Source organism: Peromyscus maniculatus, chromosome 22, assembly GCF_049852395.1.
Source record: "Peromyscus maniculatus bairdii isolate BWxNUB_F1_BW_parent chromosome 22, HU_Pman_BW_mat_3.1, whole genome shotgun sequence".
NCBI classification, from domain to species: domain Eukaryota; kingdom Metazoa; phylum Chordata; class Mammalia; order Rodentia; family Cricetidae; genus Peromyscus; species Peromyscus maniculatus.
The window spans coordinates 40166295-40188616 of NC_134873.1; the positions used below are offsets into that span (position 1 = coordinate 40166295).

Consider the following 22322-nt stretch of genomic DNA (forward strand, 5'->3'; position numbering starts at 1 on the left):
ATGGCACGCAGAAATAATTCTCACCAGACTAACCTGGTTTAGGCGAGTCAGAAAGCTGAATGTCTGTTTGCAGAGAATTAGTGTGGTTAAAGAAGAGGCTTGTGGACACTGCTTATAGGGCATAGCAGGGCCACACAAACATAAAAGACAACCAAGTCTGTGCCTGAGTCTTTTCAGCCCCAATCGTAGTATAGAATGGGCCCAGGTGTAACACTAAAAAACAAACAAACAACAAAAAAGCGGAGTGAGAGCGTATTCTGAGTTGGCCTTTTAAGGTTCCTATAATTGAAACTGACTCTGAGCTAGTAATCCGAAAGGAGTCTTTTGTACTTCCTAATTTGTAGGTAGTAAGTTGGTTGGTATTCACTTGCTTACTCTTTATTTGCTGCTGGTTACGAAAGACCAAACACGGTCACCCCTGTGCTGCCTTCCCAGACCATGAGTGTGTAAACTGTGAGGCGTGTGCTGATCCCAGGCACCCTCCGGAGTCCCGGCTGTAGGAATGTGCCCATTAGCTCATGCTCCTGGAAGTGCAGCCACGCTGCTTCAACTCCAGTCTCTCCAGAGACTCGCCTTCCTCAGAGCGGGGCCTGTACATACATACGATCGCTTAGGCAGGTTTTCCTATTATCAAACCTAAGACTTTTCATTTAGCTGGAAGATGGAGCGATATCACGATGCCGCCCTGTGTTTTCCGTGTTCTCTCTGCCCTTGGTTAATTATTTAATGACTGTTTGTGGTGTTCCACTCTTGGGAGGGCGAACCGAAGAGTGCGGTCCACGCTAGGATTTATGCGTCTCAATATCGCTCTGTGCTGCTCTCACTGAAGCGCGTTACATTAGAGTCAAGGGCGGCTTCTTTTGCATTATAGTCTTAAGATGTATCTTGGTGGGGCTCCCCTTGCGTAATGGCTAATTCTCTGCGAATCTGAGTTTGTGCGTTTTATCTTTCTCCCTTAATGTACTGCTCTGCAATTACGCCGCTAAAACGTTTCTCCCACTTTTCAAATTTTCGAGTTTTATTTTATAATTTCATCATTCAAGAGCTTAATGATCATGGTGATCTTCCATCATTTCGGTCATTTGTGAAAACGCTAAGCCATCCAGACTTTGAGCTCGTATTAGCGCATAACGGTCGTGAATGAAGTGCTGATGCTCTCGGACGCTCTGTTCGTTCGTGTCCTCTAGGGTATTGGTACGGCATAGAGCTGGAGAAGCCCCACGGGAAGAATGACGGTTCTGTTGGAGGTGTGCAGTATTTCAGCTGTTCTCCGAGATACGGAATATTTGCGCCCCCCTCCAGGGTGCAGAGGTGAGGAGGAACGGGGACGGGTACCTGGTTACACAGACGCAGTTCCTCGTGGCCCACGGGGGACCCGGATTTCATCCGAACGATAAGCACATGGCAGTGCCTTCAATGGGTTAACTGGCCACCCTCTTCAGAGGGGAGGCTCATGGGAAGCTAAATTTGCCTTGCTGAGGATTTGCAATTTTAAAAACCTCCTTTCTCCCTCATTTGCAAACCCTGTGTGTGTGTGCGTCGGGCTATTAGGAGTGGCGTGTGCTGCTGAGAACAGTGCGAGGAGCAGGCTTAATCTGTCATGCAAACAGAAGTGAAAATGCTCTCTGATTACTTCAGTCACATCCTAACTGCATTAAATTTCCTGCCAGCAGGCACCCATTCATTCTCCTACAAACCTAATGGAACCAAAATGGCTTTTCCCTCCGATTTCCTTAGTTTTCAAAAATAGACAGGCAGTGGCTGTTGGGAGGAAGCGAAGTCTCCGGGATTTATATGTACCGAACCTCCAGAGTGTTCTCGGTAAGACAGTGTGCTCGTGGGCCACCTCAGTCTGGTTTTAAAAAGCAGGCTGATCCCAAAACACAGGCCCTCATGAAATTCCGGTGAAACGTGGAGCTGGGAGAAGCTGGCTCTGTCTGGTTTTCAGAGGCTAGGGAAAGGGATTGGAATCTCCGAGCAAGACACAGCATACACAGTATAACCAGACTCACGAGACTAGAACCGCAGCGGCAGGCTGGAGTCTCTGCTGGTCCTTTTAGCTGCGTGCTGATGGTTTCTGGGCAAACTCGAGTTGTTAAAAATCATGTTTCTTCCTATCTCTTTCTTGCTGAATAACTACATATGCTTTTGATGTGAATTTTCTTCATTTCCAGTGTACTTGATACATTATTCTTGACATCAGTAAAGCCTTCAGCATACGGTACTTTGTAGCTCTTAAGGTGCCTTCCCTTAAATGTTGTTTCACTCGATCCTCATAAATACCTGGCCAGGTGAGTTGGAAAATAGCCCCAAGTATCAGCTTTTATTGAGCATTTAGTGGTAGGCTCTATCCTGAGCACCCAGGTGGCATATGTCCTTGTCCTCTGCAGACCCGGGGAGACCCGAACTGCTATGCTTGTTCCCATCCCACGGGAGCAGCGGTGACGTCACATCGCTGGGTAATGGAAGAGCTGCGTGTAGCCCGGCTTTGTTATCCGGCTGTTTGCCCTAAGCCCCGACAGCCTTAGGGCACTGGGCACCCTACTCTGCTGTCCCTGTATCAGTGACTTAAAGCCACCCCGGCCGGGGCTTGCCCTGTGATTGTCCCGTTTCACAGAGGAAGACTTGTCAGGCCCAGAGAGCTAATGCCAACTGTGCTCTGCAGTGGGGATTTGAACTCCCAGATGTCTGGAGTCAGAAGTGAGCTCTTCCCCATAACCCTGTAATGGTTACCGGGCTTCTGTGACTCTCCTCTGGATCCGTGTCTGGCAGACGATTGACACGTTACTTTGCACGAGTTTGATTTGTCTCTCAGTCAGGAGGACTGGGGTTTGTCCCACCTTCGGTTACCCAGGGTACAGAACTTGGTGTAGTTCAGGCAGAGTAGGTGCTGGTCGATCCGAGTCCGGGCTGGTCCTCTCTCTGCCTCTACACCTTTCCTCCTAGTTTCAGTGCTGTGTTTTCAGAGCACAGGCTGGCTTCACTTTCACTCTTGCCTTTCTTTGGTCTTCTCCAAGGTAGTGCATTTGAAAGCAACCCCCACTTCTTAAAAGAAACGGGTTTCTGTTTAAATGAACCGCTGTCTCCATCCAGCTGTCTTCCTGTCGTCTTCTGATTGTCTCATTCATCATCATCAAATACTATTAAGTGTCTTTTAGCACTTTGTGCTGCGCTAGGCATTCTATGAGCAAACAAAACAGACATGGTCTCTGATTTTAAGGCATTTCTAATGCCAGCCAGTGTGGAGCTCTTTAAAGGCCCCACTGGGCTTCAAGATGGGAAGACTTTAAACTAGGGACTGCTGGAGACTGTCTGGGGGACTAGTCACACACTGACCTCTAGTGCTTCCCCTCAGGATCAGAGCTGGCTGTTTATTCCTCTCCTCCACATTTTTAAAACGGGGCGCTTGTCCCAGGATCCGCCCACACAACTTCCTCCGTTTGAATAGCTTTCCCGCTCTATCTGCCATTCCCCAATTTTCATTTAGTAAATTGTCTTGGTTAATAACACCAGCGAATGTCCTTTAAAGGCAGTCTAAAGAAACTCACCCACTTGATCAAATTTGACCGTCCCCCGACTGCCTCCCCGGTCCTCCTGAACATGGCGTTCATGTTTTTCCTGTCGTGGCTGTTTGCACTTATTTCCTGTGAACTGACCACTTCCAGAAGACGTTTCCCCTCAGCTGTCCATCACCACTTCTCTCCAGTTTCCTGGTGGCAGGCTCTGTGTCCGTCAGCCCCTCCTCCATCGTGATATGTGCTGTGTGTCCTGTAAAAATGATGCGTATGAACTGCAGGATGTAACTGAATACAGGGGCTGCAGGAGTCTTTGATGGAAATAAAGTGTGTTGGGGGAAGTGATTGACAGATGGAGGCCTTGCAGATTTAGGTCAGTAAATGGTTGAAAAAAAGTGAGGCTTTCAGGATCTGGCTTTTTAAAAATAATGACTCAAATATCTATCAATCAATCAATCAATCATCAATCAATCAATAAAAAGGAGGAGCAACTCGCGGGGAGGTATCCCTCACAGTGGTGGGCAGAATCGAGCATAGAAGACCTTGGATTATATCGTTGTCCTGGTTTATCAGAAATTCACCAGGGCTGGAGAGATGGCTCAGAGGTTAAGGGCACTGGCTGTTCTTGCAGAGGTCCTGAGTTCAATTCCCAGCAACCACATGGTGGCTCACAACCATCTGTAATGAGATCTGGCATACAGGTAGAACACTGTGTATATAATAAATAAATCTAAAGAAAGAAAGAGAGAGAGAGAGAGAGAGAGAGAGAGAGAGAGAGAGAGAGAGAGAGAGAGAGAGAGAAAGAAAGAGTTCAGCCACTCTCTTTTTCCCAATATCAGAATTGGTGATTTTTTTTTAATAATTTTAAACTTGGTATAACATAAGCTTATCTCCATATTTTTTAGTTTTTCCCTAGAAGATAGAATTCCAAAGGAAAATGAGATGTCGCCGTGTGTCCAATTCCTAGTACTAGAAAATAGCAGCAATGACTACAGATAATAGCAGGGCCCCGGGTACAGCACAGTGGCAGGGTACTTGCCTATCATGTGCCAAAGGCCCGGGTTCAATTCCCAGATCCATAAACGCTACCAAGCAAATAAATGTGGGAAGTCAGGTCCCCGGTTCAAATGAACTAAATTGTCCATGCTACCTGTCCTTGGTAGTGAGGCCCCACCCGTCTCTCATGCTGGGGTAAAGCTCTGTCCTGGCTCGCGTGGCTGCCCAGTAAATGCTTGTTGAATGGATGAGGTAACAAATACCAGTTGATGTGAAAGCAGCATTTGAGAGTCCACCGTAACCAAAAGACCAGCGACATCTAACGAGGCGTGCTCTGTTTGTTTTATTCACAGACTATCAGATTCCCTGGATACACTTTCAGAAATATCTTCAAATAAACAGAATCACTCTTATCCTGGTAAGATGATGTTTTTAAAACCCAGTTTAAAGTATTTCTCCACTTTCACTCATTGGAATGTGTTTCTGTTGTTCAGTATCTGTATCAATATCTTTCTATCAAAGAGCGTCTGAAATGCCTCTGTATAGTGCATGTAAGCCCGGAGCGTTTCTGTTTCCTGCCTCCCAGCTGTGTTGTGGAAACCCCGAGTTCCCATCTCAGTCTCCCCTGCCTCCCTTTTTGTGTGTCGCAGCCCTAAGGTTACGAGCCTTGAATTTTGCATTCATAATTCCTTTGATTTTCTTGATCTTTTCTGCCGTATGCCGCTGTAACAGTAAACAATATTTTGTTTCCATTATCTGCTATTTTGTTTCTTAGCATTTCAGTGAAATATGTGACGGTCATTTTTGCTGCGTCCTGTTTTCCCTTATTATAAGGTGTGCTGCTGCGCACACGTGTAGACGTTGCCCCGGGGTTGGGAAGCATGGCTACCATCCCCGCCAGGTGTTTGCACTGCATAGGCCCCGCAGCCACTGACGAGGCCCTGCTCCGCCTCACCTCGGCAACTGCTGTCGTGTTTGGCGTGGGAATAGTTGCCGCTCAGCCAGATTTAAACAGTACTTGGTTGTGACTTTAATTTGCATTTTCCAGACTTTAATTAGTTGACGTGAAAGCAGTTGGTCCTTTCAGTTTTCAGTTTGTGGGACACACACGTTTCCTTTCTTCTGCTTAAGCCTCTGGTTCGTTCTCTCGGGTGATTTGCTTCCTGTCTTGCTAATTTGAAGGTTTCTTTGTATATTTTGGGAATGAATCTTTCGTTGGTTTGTGTGTTACGAATATGTACCAGCTGATGACACGTCTTCACTTTTCTGACATATTTTTGGTGAGAAGACTTAATTTTATGTAGTCAAAGAATAAAACATTTCATGGCTTGAGTTTTTTATATTAAGATTTTTTTTCCATGAGACAGAAACCATAATGCTCTTTCCTAAACATTTTTTTTTAAGATTTTGTGTTTCATATTTTCCAGTTTACCCAGAATTGATTTTGTGTGTGATAAGGATCGAGTTTGATTTTCTTTTCAGTCTGTGGATAGCTGTTTATGAAAGAGTTGTTCATAGAATGACGATCCTTGGATATCTGTTGAGGTCAACCCCATGCCCATGGGTTATCACTGTTCTAGTATTGTTTTGATGTGACATTCCTGATGCTGTGTGGTAGGTGCTGTGTGTGTTTGCTGGGCTCCTTTGACTTGTATGGATGTGTTCCTCTGGCATTTTCCCACCTTTACAGTGATCTCTCTCTCTCTGTCTCTCTCTCTGTCTCTCTCTGTCTCTGTCTCTGTCTCTCTCTCTCTCTCTCTCTCTCTCTCTCTCTCTCTCTCTCTCTGTGTGTGTGTGTGTGTGTGTGTGTGTACACGTGTGTACCAGAGGTCAACTTTGGGTGTGTTCCTTAGCAATCAATTGCTCTTTCACACTGTTCTGATTAATTCTTCACGTCAAATGGTGCCAGTTCTCTGACTGTATTCTCCATTGAGATAGTGTTGGTTATTCTGGGATCTTTGCCTTTTCATATAAACTTTATGATCATTTGGTTGAAAGCCACATATTAGTGTGCTGGGATTTTTGACGAAGTTGGGAAGATCTCATCTTACTAACTGCTCTGTCTGTGAACATGGACGCCCTCTCTTACATGTGTAGCCTCCCCCTTGTTTTCTGTGGAGTTGATTACCTGCATTCAGTCATCGTCTGAGAATATTAAATGGAAAATCCCAGAAATAAACAACTCATAGGCTTTAAGTTTCTCATTATTCTGAGTGGCATGATAAAATGTCACACTGTCCTGCCCAGGACATGAATTGTCCTTTTGTTCAGCATATCGATACATGTGCACGTTACCTACCTGTTGGTCAGCTAACAGTCCTCTGGTTACGGATTGACTGTCCAGGCCGTGTTTCTGTTCGACTAAGGCCAGTTTTACTTAGTAATGCTGCAAGCAGTGTTACTGGCAATTTGAACATTACAGAGAGAAACTGCCAGTGTGTCCTTGTAAGTGAGAAGAGGGAGGTTTACCACAAGAATGTGTTTGTAGGGAAAAACCACACTAGGTCTAGTATTGTACATCTGAGGCATCCATGGGAAGTCCTAGGAACACGCTCCATGTGGATGAGAAGACTGCTGCGGTGTGCCTTCTCTGGCCTCGTCAGGATTCTGTAGCTTTCCTCAGACAGCTTTTTGTACATGTTTTGTTATTTATTATTTTTATTTATTGTTGAATGTTTTTGGTATATTTAATGTAATAACTTTTCTTCCTGTTTTCCCTTTCCTGTTCTCTCTTCTCTCTTTCCTGACCTTACTCTCCTCTCCCTACAGAGCATCACCATGTAGCCCAGGCTAGCCTTAACCTACAATTCTCTTTGAGTACTGTGGTTGCAGGGACGCACCATCAGGCTCTCATTGCTAAGAACCTGATTGTCTTTATCTTTTACTCAAAGACAGTTCTACTCATTTTAATTTATTGCAGTCACTGATATATTAGCAATGTTCTCTATGCTGTTTTATTTACTTCCTATTCTGTTTAAAATAGTTATTTGTATGTTTGGGTCTTTGAGGGTGGATGAGCATGTATGTGTATGGGTCTGTGTGCCATGGAGGTCAGAAGAAGATGCTGGCTTCCTTGGAGCTGCAGTTCCAAGTGTTTGCTGTATGCGTGGCTTGCTCTGCAGGTGCTAGGATCTGAACCCTGGTCCACATGATTAGACAGCAAGCCCCAGCAAGCACCCTTAACCACTGAGCTATCCCTACAGCTCCTAATCCATTTTGGTTTTTGTGTATTGTAAATGATGGGTTTTTTAATGAGTCATAAATGGTGGCTCTTTTCTGTCTTGTTTTGTTTTGTTTTGATGCAGGGTTTTTATGTAGCCCTGGCTGACTTAGAATTCCTGTGTAGGCCAGGCTGATCTTGAACTCACAGGGATCCCCTGCCTCTGCCTCCTAGCACTGGGATTAAAGGTGTGTGCCACCATGTCCGGTGTGCTTCCTTCTTTTCATTCTGTATTATATTCTTTCTCTTCCTCCGTTCTGCATCCTGTTTACTTTTCTATTGTGTACAAGCAACACTGTGAATGTGCTTCTTAGTAATTATTGTAGATCATTTCTTGTGCACACTCCACACAGCTTAAAGCAAGCTTTCTTACCCCCTTCCTACATAATATGAATCCTCAGAAGTGGAGCTGGCTTGTTTTTATTTTCTCACCCCTATAAATTAGGCATCATCACAACAATCTTTCTGTACTAGTTTATCTCTCTTCCATATTTACTCCTCAATCTTCACACCTTCCTCTTAGGATAACTTTGTTTTGGCCTATGTACACTCAGTTTTTGTCTCTTCCAGTGGCATTTTTATGGGTGTCGAGTTTTAGAATTTTCTCCCGCACGTGGATGCTCTGGCTTCCATTGCTGATGAGAAGTCTGGCATCTGACGACTCCTTGTTGTCGTGGGTGATTTATCCTGCCTTCTTGTTTGTGCTGCTCTCTTTGAAGGGTCTCTGTCATCGCTGTTGAGCAGTCTCATTACGGTGTATGCAGGGGGAAATTTGGTTTTGTTCATTCCGTTTGGCATTCTGGGTCTTCCTAGATCTGAAGGTTAGCATCTAACCAAGCCTCTAAAGTTCTTCTCCATTATACTTCCCATGCTGCTTTTGTGTCTGTTACAACTGGGCCTTCTGACCACATTCTGGGAACCTTCAGTGTTATCCATTTCCTGTTTCTCTCTTCAACTGTGTCTGTTCTACTGCGTAATCCAACTAGAACATCAATAGGAAGCTGTCTGCTTTTATTTTTCACATGTCTTCTTACTATTACGTTTCCCTCTATTCCCAAGTTTTTCTTTCCTGTCCTTAAAACCTTAATTATGATGGATTACTGTATGTTAACTTATTGAGTATCTGGAGCTTTGCTGAGTCTAATTCTGCAACCCGTGTCTGTTAAACCTGACTTGTAGTGTCTGCTTTCCTTGTGACTTGGTAATCTGTTATTGTGAAATGTTTGTCTAATCAGAATTTTATAGACGGCCGTCCTTGGCTGCCTTCAGATGCGTTGACTTCTGCTGTTCGCCTGGAAACACTGGCACCCTAGATCTGCTTTTCCTGACCTTCTCTGCAGTGGTTTTCTTTTTTCCTCCTTTATTTTTTTTTAAATAAAATAAATGACATAGATAGCATGAATTTGTTCATGGCCATCAAATCGGAGAGCAGTAATTCTAGCCTTGCACTGATCAGAAAGCCATTGTTTCATTTGGCTTCTTACCCCAAGTTACATTGAGCATGAAGTCCTTTCCCAGGAGTCTTTGGTGGGATCTCCCATGTTCCAGGCCCTTGCTCCTTCCTTCGCCATGTCCTGTGCAGCCAGTCAGGAGTCCATGCCCATGGGTTGAGTGGCAACCCTGTGGTATAGGATTGTACACCGGGCACCTGGCAGCCTCTCCTGGCTTCTTTCTTCCTTAGGTTTGGCCTCTCTGAAATTGTACTTTGGGGGCCTGGATGTGCTGCCAACATCTACACGCATGTACGCATGCACGCACGCGCAGGGAAGAGAGAGAGAGACATACAGAGAATATGATTTTGAGTTAGCTCAACAGTACATTATATAAAATTACAGTTATTTTAAATTGGGAGTTATTTTAATCAAGAGATTTCTTCAGCACTTCTGGTTTGCCTGAATTGGAAATCCATTTTTAACTTAACATTTTGTGAAGTCTTTTAATCTTTGAACTCTTTTGTATGGAGAGAGCACTGAGGAGCTCTGAAAGTTTATTATCCAGTGTTCTGTTACTGGAATATTTTTAATGATAATTTTTGAAAAAACATCCTTCCCATATGATACAATTATCAAGATTGTAATACTTCATCATATACCGAATCCATGTTATCCATGTGTGACTTGGTGTTACTTAGTTTTCAAGAAATCCTACAGGAGAAAGCCCTGAAAGTCATGTTGTGTTCATCACTAATCCCCGTGTGAGCAGAGCTTGGTGAAGAAGGCAAAGATGAGAAATTGCCCAGAAACCTAAACTAGTTACGTTCTGAGTAGGCACCTGTTTTATTTTCTTTCTTTTTTTTTTTTTTTTTTGGTTTTTTGAGACAGGGTTTCTCTGTGTAGCTTTGCGCCTTTCCTGGGACTCACTTGGTAGTCCAGGCTGGCCTCGAACTCACAGAGATCCACCTGCCTCTGCCTCCCGAGTGCTGGGATTAAAGGCGTGCGCCACCACCGCCCAGCAGTAGGCACCTGTTTTATTTTCGTTGTGTGATACTGCTCCTGTGGAGATGTGAACCAATGTTTACTCACCCCATGTAGGAACGAAACAACAGACCAAAGTAAGGATGTCACCCAAGTCCCACTGAGTGACCCAGTGAGTTGTACTGAGGCTCCTTACAGGACTGTGGGTGAGAGGTGATTTACAGGAGCAGGAGTCACTCAAAGACAGCAAAAAGTGTCACCAAGAGCCCGCCACAGCACAGGTGGCGGACAGCTTGTGAAGCTAGAAACCGGGAGGAGAGTGTACAACCCACAGACAGCTCCGTAGGCTGGAGGGCATCTCTTCAGGTAGCTCAGGTGGTCTGACTATCTTTCAGGAAGATTGACTTTCAGGCAGGGGGTCTGGGCTCTTGTCTCTTTTGCCCATGGATGCTCAGGGAGGGAGGGAGGGATCTATTGTATCTGGTCAGTTTTAGGGACTTCCTGAGGCTTTTGATTTGTTTACTTCCTGGTTTAAGGCACTTCCCTGCAGGATGGAGGGTTTTTATCTTAGAGTAACTGCTACATAGTTGTTTTCTCAAGAAAAAAAAATGAAACAAAAACAAAACAATAAACCTTGGGGTCCTAGAACACCTTTAGAAGTGATTTAAAAACAACTCTTTGTAAAGACTGAAAACAAGCGGTGTATTTCTTCCCTCTTCTGACCTCCACTCTCTCACCTTTAGGTTTTAGGAGAAGTTTCAGCACAACCTCTGCTTCTTCCCAAAAAGAGATTAACAGGAGAAATGCTTTTGCCAAGTGAGTATTGAGAAGACTTAGAAAACTGCCTTTCAAGATGCGCATGCCGGGATTCCGTGAAGGAAGGAAAAATGGAGTTTTGTATCTTACGCCCTGCTCGATAGAATGTTAGCATGTAAGAGAGAAAGTGTGACTGGTGGTGTTGAGTTCTCCCGCCCTCCTTTAAAAGCTCAATTAAAAATGTCACAAGTGGCTAAAAGCAGTGCGCTGCGTGTGTTTTCTATTTAAGAGGTTAGGATGGCCACTAATCGAAGCTGGGGGTATTTACATGGCGTTTTCTCCGAGTAAGGCGGGTTGGTTTTGAAGTCCTGTTTACCGAATTAATCCGATCTGATTTAATATGCCCAGCCATGCATGAAAGAAAAGTAAGGCCCATCTGCCTAAGGCAGTCGCTTAGAGTTCGTTTTTTAAAAATGCTCTTGCTTCCCCTGGTAGCGTCTACTGCTCAAATCCATCACCGCCTTGGGGTTTGAAATTGGCCTCCCCGATCAAATGGCTGAGAGATTAAGGACGGTAACTTCCTGCTCCCGTTTATTGTAGATAGACAGGCATCCTTAGGCAGCATGGTGGTTAGCACTGGGAAGAGACCCTCTGGACAGAAAGGATTCTGAAGCCGGGGCAGCAGAACCAGTATGGGGGTTGTTGAGCAGGAGGGTGACCCAGAGCATGCAGGGAAGAGAGAAATCGCGGATCCCTGTCCGGGGCACAGCAGCAGGTCCCATGCACAGTGGAGGGAAACGGAGCAGGTATAGTACTTAGTACTTACCTGCTGCCTGTGGAAATAACAGGGAGTTGAACTTTACGGAAATGTAAACAGATCGACACTAGTACCTGTTTAGAGAAATAACGTTTTAAAAATAGAATGTTTTTATTAGTCCCTTGAGAATGTCACATGCACACAATGTCTTTCATTGATCATATTTCATTGATCCTATTCACCCTTTTCTCCTTCCAGATTCATCTCCTACTCCTTCCCAACTTTATGTCTTTCTTTTAAGTCCACTGGGTCCAATTTATACTCCCGTAAACTCCTAAGTGTCGGGCCATTCTCTGGAATGTGATGGACCTGCCAGGGGCCACACTCTTAAAGAAAACTCACTCTCCCTTCCCCAAGAAGCCATTAACTGCCAGTAGTTCCTCAGCTGGGGATGCCCGGTCCACCCCCTCGCCCCCCACCCCCTGTGTCCCATCCCCCGTCCGTCGTCCCCGTCCCCCCCCCACCCCGCGCGCGCTCTAGCAGTGTTGGATGGCTTGGTCTTGCGCAGGCCTAATGCCGACACCCACAGCCGCTGTGCGTCATGAGTGCGGCCATCCTGTCCGGTCCAGTAGATACTGTTCCAGTCTAGTCCTCCCAAACCATTGGTTCTTACTTTTTTTTTTTTTTTCCTGGCCTCTTTTCCATAGTGGTCCCTGAACCTTGGAGGAAGGGGGTGTGGTATAGACGCTGCATCTGTGGCTGAGCATCCCACAGACACTTGTACTCTGTACCTTGACCAGTTGTATCTGCGCCAAACGCATCTACCACACAGAGACACGTCTTTGATGTAGTCCGAGAGCTGCACTAATCTAAGAATACAGGAATGTGAATTAGAGGGCATTTTGATACCCTGTCCATGTAGCAAAATCATAGTGTTTGGTCCTGTGGCCTGGGGGTTTCCCACACATGGGTTCTTGGCCAGATTTAACCGTACTAGCCATGTGTTTCCTCCCGTGGAATGGTCCCTTAATCCAATCAGAGAGCAGTTGGTTACTCCCATAGCTTTTAAACCTCTGTTGCTCCCAGGGGGCTGTTTTGCCACACTGGCCCTTACTGGGACCCGAAGGGTACACAGATAGCTGAGACAGTTGGTGACTTTTCTTCCCAGCAGCCTCCACAGCACCTTCCTGTATAGGGAGAAAGTTTCCGCTCAGAACCGACTTCATTTCTCCATGACTCGTGACTAAGTTGTGCGGTGTCTTCAGCAGTCGGGTCTTGCCGTCCGTTTCTGGTGGGGACTTAAGAGCAGCGGCGATAGCTGGTGTTATTTGGGGGGTTCCTAGGACACCCCTGGCTAGCAGCTTGAGGGGAGGTAGCTCCTACCTGACACTGGGCCCGTTAATTGGTCAACCTATGCTTCTTGTAGGAGCATCATCCCATGTAAAGGACAATTTCAAATAAACTCCTTTCGTTTTTAAGATTTATTGTTATTGTTGTGTATGTGTGTCTGCACATATATGTGTGTGTGTGCACATGTGCACACGCACCAGTGGAGGCCGTGTGTCAGATCCCTGGAGAGCTGGAGTTATAGGCGTTCGTGAGCTGCCAGATTTGGGTGTTAGGATCCAAATTCCAGTCCTCGTGATAGAACAGTGAGCACCAAGCGCGCTCTCCAGCCTCACTTCCATGACACTTAGAACATGGCAGGTCTCAATATCGTTTTTCCAAGTATCCTCACAGTTAGTTAGCCCTTGTCACACCTCCTCCTGTGACCTCTGCCCCCCTCCCTCCCCCCACTTAAACATCCCATTTACCCCTCTTATCACCTGTGTTCTATTATTCCCCCCTCTTAGTATTCTCCCCCACACCCACCAACGGTCTCTTGATAGTTTTTTTGATGTCACAGGCACTCCAAGTTAAACAAATTTAAAGATCCAATGCTAGGATCTGCATATAAGTGAGAGCAGGTGATATTGTCTTTATGGGACTGGGTTACCTCAGGGTAATGTTTTTCAGTCCCATCAATTTACCTGCAAATCCCATAATTTCAGTTTTCTTTACAGATGAATACAATTCCATTGTGTGTAGGTACCACATTCATATCCATTCATGAGTTGATTGAAATCTTCACTGTTCATAACCTCCCCATTGTGAATATAGCAACAATAAACATGGATGAGCGTGTGTCTTTGTAGTAGGAAATAAGAGTCCTTTGCGTATAGACCAGGGAGTTATAGCTGGGTCATATGATAGATTTCCATAGTGGCTGTACCAGTCTGTACTCTCACCAACAGTGCATAATGAGCGATCCCTTTCCCCCCAGATCTTGTCCATTAAGAAAGATAAAATCGGGGCTAAAGAGGTGGCTTGGTGGTTAAGAGTACTGGTTGTTCTCTACAGGACTTGGGCTCAATTAAAACTGCCTGTGACTGCATTCCCAGGGGATCTGATGCCTTCTTCTGGCCTGTACAGGCACTGTACACATGGGATGCATAGACAGACATTTAGACATTTAGACATCCGTACGTGTAAAATAAAATAAATATTAGAAATAAAAATATTAGAATGCTGAAACTCAAAGGAGTTGCTTTAAGCATTTATTTTATTGTACGGGTGTCTGACCTGCATGCATGTCTCCATAGCTTGCACACTTGGTGCTTGTAGAGGTAGAAGAGGGCATTGGGTCTCCTAGAACTGGAGTTACAGACGCTTGTGAGCCACCATGTGGGTGCTAGGAGTTGAACTTGGGTCCTCCGGAAGAGCAGCTAGTGCTCTTAGCTGCTGACACATCTCTCCAGCCCCTCAAAGTAGTCTTAATTTGCATTTCCCTGGTGGCAAAGGACAGACGGTGAATACTTTAAAAAATACTTCTTAGCCGTGTGTATTTCTTCTGAGAAATCTTTGTTTATTTCCACTGCCCACTTTTTAATATGGCTGTTTGTCTTTTTGGTGTTTAGTTTTCTGATTTCTTTGTATATTCTAGCATTGTTCAGTCCTCTGTCAGGTGTATAGTTAATTGTCCAAGTTACTTTGATTTTATATATATATATATATATATATATATATATATATATATATATATATATATTCTCCAATCTTCCTACTTCATCACCTGTCTACCTACCTACATACCTAAGATGCCCACCTATCTATCTATCTATCTATCTATCTATCTATCTATCTATCTATCATCTAGCTACCCACTCACCCATCTGTCTATCTATCTATCTATCTATCTATCTATCTATCTATCTATCTATCTATCTATCTATCTATCTAACAATCATCCATTCAGCTATCATTCATCATCTATTATCTATCTGTCTATCTATCTATCTATCTATCTATCTATCTATCTATCTATCTACAATCATCCATTCATCTATCATCCATCATCTATTATCTATCTATCTATCTATCACCTACCTACCTACCTACCTACCTACCTATCTACCCACCCCCACCCACTCACCCATCCCCCGTCCACACGTGCATGTATGCATGCATCCACCTACCTACCCTCCCATCCACCCTCGCATCCATCATCCATCCATCCATCCATCCATCCATCCATCCATCCATCCATCCGTCCATCCATCATCCATCTATCATCTGTCTTTGCCTTTCTGCAGGCTGCCTCTTCACTGGGTTGACCATTTACTTTGTGAAGTCCCACTTGTTGGTTGTTGCTTCTGTTTCCTAGGCGATTTGGGTCCTGTCCAGAAAGCCCTCACCGCAGCCTATGTCCTGAAGTATCCTCTGTACTCTTTTCGTCTAGCTGTCTCTGTGTTTCAGGTTTAACATTAAGATCTTTGATCCATTTGGAATTGATCTGTGTGCAGGGGATGAGGGAAGGATCAAGTTTCAATCTTTGTGTGAACATTCAGTTTTCTCAGTGCTGTTGGTTGAAGATACTGTCTTTTCGCCAATGTGTATTTTGGCGTCTTTGTAAACAAGTGGCTGTAGGCATGGGGGCTTTGTTATATCTTGGTTCCTGGTTCTGCTGCACCTGTTCAGTGTGTGTGGCTTTGTGCCAGTGATATGTGTGTTTACTACGGCTCTCTGGGGTAATTTGAAGTCAGGAATGGTGATACCTCCAGCAGAGTTTTTATTGTTTATGGTTGTTTTGGATATCTGGGGTCTTTTATATTCCCATATGAACTTTAAGATTGTTTTTTTTTTCAATTTCTGTGCAGAATTGCATTGCAATTTCTATGTGGATTGCATTGAGTCTGTAGATTAGTTTTGGTAGGATAGCTGTTTTCACAATATTAATGCTACCAATCCATGCACATGAGAGGTCTCTCCATCTTCAATCTATATTTCTTTACAGTTTTAAAGTTTCCATTGTAGGTGTCTGTGACTTTGTTGGTTAGGTTTATTCAGGTTGTTTGGTTTGCTGACTATTGTGAGTGTGATTGTTTCCATGGATTTTTTTCTCAGGCTGTCTTTGGTGTATAGGAAGGAGATTGGTCTTGGTATGCTAATTTTGTGACCCGTCACTTTGCTTCCCCTGTTGGTCAGTCAACTCTAGGGGTTTCCTGGTGGAGTCTCTGGAGTCTTCCATGCACAGAGTCATGGCATCTGCAGATAGGGATACTTGATCATTTCAGTTAAAAGTCCAATAACCATTTGTGATTAAAAAAAAAAAAACAACTCTGGAGAGACTAGGCATGGAAGGAACATATCTCAAATAATGAAGACTGTATATGGTAAACCAATAGCCACCATCCTGTTAAATGGAGAAAAAAATGTGAGGCATTCTTCCCACTAACATGAGAAGACAAGGGTGCCCACATACCCCGCTCCTGCTCAGTGTAGTGTTTCAGGTGCTAGCTAGAAATATTCTTTTGTTGAAAACATAGAAAACACATGACCCCAGGGCTTTCTGATTACTGTTCTTGGGAGCGTAAGACTTGGGCACTGGCTGTGAGTGGGAAGTCTGGCAGGACTCGGCGGTGAGCCTGCCGGCTGGTTCTGCAGAACTTGCTGTTGTGCTGGTAGACACCTGGAGGGATCTGTGTTGAAAAGTGAGTTGATGATGGACTGATCAATGTGGTGCTACGTAGTGTTAAGTAGTGTTAATTATTTATATGGAAATAAGTGATACCTTCAGCGTGAATGTGGGAAACAGAGTTGGTGAAATTCCTGGCTTGTGTGAGGGTGAGACTGTGTTTACATGAGGCGCATGGCGAGTGTTCACAAACTACAGCATATTGCTATTATTTTTCTGAGAAATTGCACCAGCTTTGTCAGGTTATTGCGGGATATTTGTTCACACTGATACTCCGAGTCTGTTAGCAAAGTTTAACCTTGAATCAGGGGGTGGAGTTAGCAACTAGTTGACCAGAATTAGCCATAGAGTTTTTGGAGGACCCAGCATACGTATAGAGAGACACAGGAAGTAGTACAGAGGGGTTTAGAAAGATTCGAGGGCCTTTTGGATCAGGGAAGGAGAGAGAGAGGAGGCCACTGGTCCCCTCTCTGCCACTTCTGAAATCAATTGGGTGTCTACCCTGATATTTGACACTGGAGTTTTTATTAATAATAGAAAAATTTAGATAAACTCATCATCAGGTTGCAAAAAGCATCCATTTGGTGTGAGTTTGGAGAATGAATGAATGGATGGATGGATGGATGCTTTTGTGTAGGAATAGAATTCTATTGTTTCTTTTGTGTATTCAGTAAAAATTTGTTTCTGTGTTATTGCATTATGCATTTGATGTGATAAATAATCTTGTGTTTTTATTTTATTTTATCCACCTCCCCCTTTCTTTGGCTCCTATTTCATTTTTGAAGTAGTTCTTCATATTGTCTAGGCTGGCCTTGAACTCCTGATCCTCCTGCCCCAGCCTCCTGAGTGCTTGTCTTACAGACATAAGCCACCATGCCTGGCTCCTTGTTTGCTGTTTTAAGTCAGGATTTCACCATACAGCCCTGGCTAGCTTAGTTCTCACTATGTAGCTGAGACTGTCCTTGAACTCATGATCATTTTGCCTCAGCCTCCTGAGTGTTGGAATTACACGTGTGTGCTATCATGCATGCTGGATTCTAATAAAAGTATTTACAGGTTACAGTTCCTTCACTTTTTGGAAGGTGTATCTTAGGGAAGTTTCTGTGTTATGGCATCCTAGCTATAAATTTTAAATCCTCTTCCTTTCTTACTGGGTTACTCATAGAAACAAATGAGATCTTAGGTGTGGTAGCATATTTAAAACCGTAGAAAGCGGGAGCTGGAGAGATGGTTTAGTGGTTAAGAGCCCTCTTAACCCTTCTTCACAGTCGTGAAGGTCAGAGTTCAGATCTCACACCCACTACACTACAAGTCAGGTGTACCAAGAAACTCTAACCCCAGCTCTGAGGTGAGTAGAGACAGGAGGAAGGCTGGGACTTGCTGGCTTCCAACAGTATGAGCTCCAAGTTCAGGGGTGAGAATGGCCTGAAAAGAATAAGTAGACTGTATGGAGGATGCCTGATGCCTTCTTCAGCAGATACATGGGCTAGCACACACATATGGTACACAATGAATTCATCTTTTAAAAACGTAGAAAATAAAACAAAATGTAGCGCTGGAGAGATGGCTCCGAGGTTAAGAATACCATCTATTCTCTTCCAGAGGTCCTGAGCTCAATTCCCAGCAACCACATGGTGGCTCACAGCCATCTGTAATGAGATCTGGTGCCCTCTTCTGGCCTGCAGCCATACATGGAGGCAGAATGTTGTATACATAATAAATAAATCTAAAAAAAAAAAAAATGTAAAGGAAGTAGGAGCCACTCCTCTTTATGGTAAGATGTTAGCCAGTTTGGGCAGCAAGGCTTTGCCTCGAGTCTGCAGTAGGCGCAGGAAAGGGAGGGTACCAGGGCCCTGAGGCAGAAGACTCCTCGACAGGCCCCAAATAACCATTCTGGATGGTCCCCACTGAGAGGGCAGCAAGGTCCAGGTAAAGTTTCTGTTGTGAGTATTAGGGTCAGCTGCCTCCGGTGGACACAGAGAGGTGGGGGGTGTGGGCCGTGGAGGGAGCCCTAGGAGGCAGTATGGGTAGGGAATGAGCTGGAGGGCTCCTTGGGTAGAGGAGGGACCTTGGGAGGGCAGTATGGGCTTAGGCCTGTTTTGTTCCAGCCAGTTAGGGGGCAGGTGCCAAGGATACCTCTAGAGCATCTTAGATGTTGTGTAGGACGGGAATGCTATTCAGCACAGCCTAGACCCTCTTGTGCTAGCAGAAGGGAAAGATAACTGGAGTCCATGGGAGAGACTCTATATCTTTATCTAAAATTGATTTTCCAAAGTTACAGGCTTAAGATTTGTTTTCATCTAAAGAAATATTTTAAAGTGAACAAAAGGAAAATTTAATTTACCACATTTAGAGTGCCAGTTTCCTTTTCTTTAAAATTATTTGTTTACTGAAATCTCTCCCTCCCTCCCTCCTTCCCTTCCTCCCTCCCTCCTTCCCTTCCTCCCTCCCTCCCTCTCTCCCTCTGTGTGTTTGTGTGAGTGAGAATATTTTTATAAACTGCAGTATTAAAAGAGCCAAAAGAGGAAAACATTTAGAAATTGGAAGTATATTCCTAATACTGCTGTTTCCAATTTTAAAAATTATAATCTCAAAAAAAAAAATAAGGGAAAGAAAAAAATCCAAATGTCCTTTAACTGTATGAATGGAAATTGCCTTTTACATTTAATTAGAGAGCAATGGTGATTTAAAATAAAAGATATCCTTGTGACAGTGGAAAAATAAAAAGATTTCCACCCAGAATTTAGATTCTCCTGAGAAATAGAACAGTAAAACTTAATAAAAAAAATTTGATGCAAATTGCTCACACATAAAAATGAAGTTATTACCAAGCTTTCCTCTTTTGTAACTGGAGATGGATGGAGGTGGCGGTGGGCGTTCCTACTGCGGATGTGGAAATTTGCCTCGAGTGGCTCCAGTGTCTAAGGCCTGTTCTTCCTTTCCCTCCTGGATAGGTCCAAGACCACCCTGCGCCGCAGCTGGAGCAGTACGGCCACGGCGGGTGGCCTTGAGGGGACCGCGAAGCTGCACGAGGGATCTCAGGTCCTGCTCACGAGCTCTAACGAAATGGCCACCGTTAGGTACGTGGGCCCCACGGACTTTGCCTCAGGCATCTGGCTTGGACTGGAGCTCCGAAGTGCCAAGGGGAAAAATGACGGCGCCGTGGGTGACAAGCGCTATTTTACCTGCAAGCCAAACTACGGAGTGCTGGTTAGGCCAAGCAGAGTGACCTACCGAGGGATTAATGGGTCAAAGCTCGTGGATGAGAGCTGCTAAGTGTCTTGAGGCATTAAGTGAGCTCCTCTGAATATGTATATGTGCTAGGTGTAAAATAGGGTCTATGACAAAGGGTTTACTTTATTTAGATATTATATAAAGGCAGAAAATACAATAATCTTCATTAAAAAAAAAAAAAAAACTCCAAAGGAACACACATCTGAACTTTGAGGGTCATGGTTCTTTTGCAAATTTCAAAATAAGCACTTTGAAAAGCTAGGTCCCAAGAAAATTCTGGGACCCAAAAAAAAAAAAAAAAAAAAAAAAAAAAAGAATGTGCTATTAAGTGATGTGTGAGGGTGACTTTGCCACTCGGCTTCATTTTTGCACATGGTGTCACCGTCTTCACAGAGGTGAAAGTTTTCACCAGCTTCGTGATGCTCACGAGATCTGTGTCTTGTCCAAGTGTCCTGGAATGTTCCTTTCTGTCTGGGGTTTGTTACTCAAAAGTACCAAGAGAGCAGTTGCTACATAACTGGTGTATCTTTTATGTTCGGTAAACGCACTCGCCCTTTTCCGGAAAAGGCTCCTGTGAGCACTTAGAACGTGGGAGGAGGGTGGGGCTTTGCCAGTGTCTGGCTCCACCTTGCACCCACTGACAACCACGGAGATGGAATTCCTTTGACCAGAACCACCGACTAGTTGGTTAACAGAGCTGAGAGTGAACGGGGGTCTCCTGACTCAGCACACGCCCCTGCAGACAGTGCTCTCAGGTTTCCCCTCTGCAGCTGGACGGCCCCATCTCTGCACGCACCACAAGAGGCTCGCGGTTAAGTTCATGACCTCAAGGCAGAATTCTTTTGCACACTTGTTTAACATTGTATGTTCCTGACACACGCACAGCACTTTTGAAACATGATGCACTTTTCTTCTCTTTATTTATATATATATTTTTTTGAGACTTTGCCATCATCTCCTCCTGGGATATGAAAAACATCAAAGAAGTATTTCACAGAAGAAAGTAAATTAAAACGCGTTAGGCGGGGTGTGTTGTCCGTTTGGATGTTCATGGTGTCTGGGCTTGGGGTGGGGTGGGGTTAGCTGTGGCTGCTGCGCTGTGCCTGTTAACACGGCCACAGAGCTGCTCCGATGCGCTCATTGTCTTGGGCACATGTTAAACTAAGCCTCCTGATAGTGATGCGATACCATCACATTTGTCTTGTGGATATGGATTGACGTTTCTGTCCTGTTTCGTATAAACGTTCATCCTCTATTGTAAATACTTAGACTTGAAACGACCACACAAATATTGGAACAGTTTGCTTTATAAAATTAAAAGTATCCTTCAGGGTGGAACTTGCTTTGTGCTTCGAAATATACTCTGCTGAACTATTTTGCAATATGCTATCTTAAAAATCTAACTCCGGTCACTTGGTTGCCTTTTTTTTTTTTTTTTTTAAAGTGTGGTATTTCAAATAGAGTTATTTTCCTGAAATATATTTGCACACTCAAGCTGCTTTATAATCAAGGAATATTTTTATTGATTGAAGAAAATGACTGCTGCAATTCAAAAGTGAACTTATTTTATTATAGAGATGATTTCTTAAAATCTATTTATACCGTAATAAAAAAAAATCCACAACAAGAGCGAGCCTGGGAATCTGTAGTTCTTCCTGTTCTATACTAAACACTGTTAGAGAAGCAGTGTCAACACTGAACTTATTTTTGAGGTCAAAAGCGAGTTGTTCTGTTCGTATTTAGATGGGGATTATTAAATCCACATAGTGTATATGCTTATGTATGCTACATGCGCAAGTTAGGTGTTTTTGTGTGTGTGTTTTGCTTATTAAATATCATTCGGATTCACTTCTTGAACACTAATAAAAAGGGAAGATGCTGGACTGGTGGTGTGTCATTTACCCTTTCCGCCACTCTCCTCCGTGTCCTGGGGTCCGTGTGCTCTGAGTTCCACCCCCACCATAACGGCTAAGGTTTGCCCTATCCTTATAATGAAGAGTCTTAACGGTCTTCAATACAGCACTTTATTTCTTGAGACTTTCATGCATGTTTGCAATGTATTTTGATCATATCTGTCCGCTCCCCACTTGCAGCTCCTCTCAGATGCCCCCATGTCCCTCTCACCACGTCATGCCTGCTCTTCATATATTTATTGATCTATGTATTTATTTTGAACAGCTAATTCTAATTAGCACTGCCCATCCGTGCATGGGTATAGGGCCATTTGCTAGAACATGGACAACCTCCCCAGAGCCACCCTCTTGAAAACTGACTCTTCTTCCCCCAGTATCGGTCAACTGCCAATAGATCCTCGGCAGGGCGTGGGGGGGGCGTGGCTTGATCCCCTCCCTCACGTGTGCTGGCTCGCTCTTGTACAGGCAGCCGCAGCAGCTGATGTGAGTTGCTGAGTGCACTG

General features: G+C 44.3%; 1 protein-coding gene across 10 annotated transcripts in view; it reads left to right on the forward strand.

Moving 5' to 3' along the window:
* Positions 1-21789, forward strand: part of Clip4 (CAP-Gly domain containing linker protein family member 4) — a 118835-nt gene extending 97046 nt beyond the window's left edge. For 8 of the 10 annotated variants that reach the window (XM_076558929.1, XM_076558933.1, XM_076558932.1 and 5 more), the window contains 4 exons: positions 1188-1311; positions 4865-4929; positions 10889-10961; positions 19627-21789. In XM_076558929.1, coding sequence (XP_076415044.1) covers positions 1188-1311; positions 4865-4929; positions 10889-10961; positions 19627-19948 — 584 coding nt within the window. In that variant the 3' untranslated portion in view covers positions 19949-21789. Of the gene's footprint in view, positions 1-1187; positions 1312-4864; positions 4930-10888; positions 11164-19626 lie in introns of those variants that run through there. The other 2 variants (XM_076558931.1, XM_042267542.2) reach the window with 1 other exon arrangement.
* Positions 21790-22322: the final 533 nt, after the last annotated feature.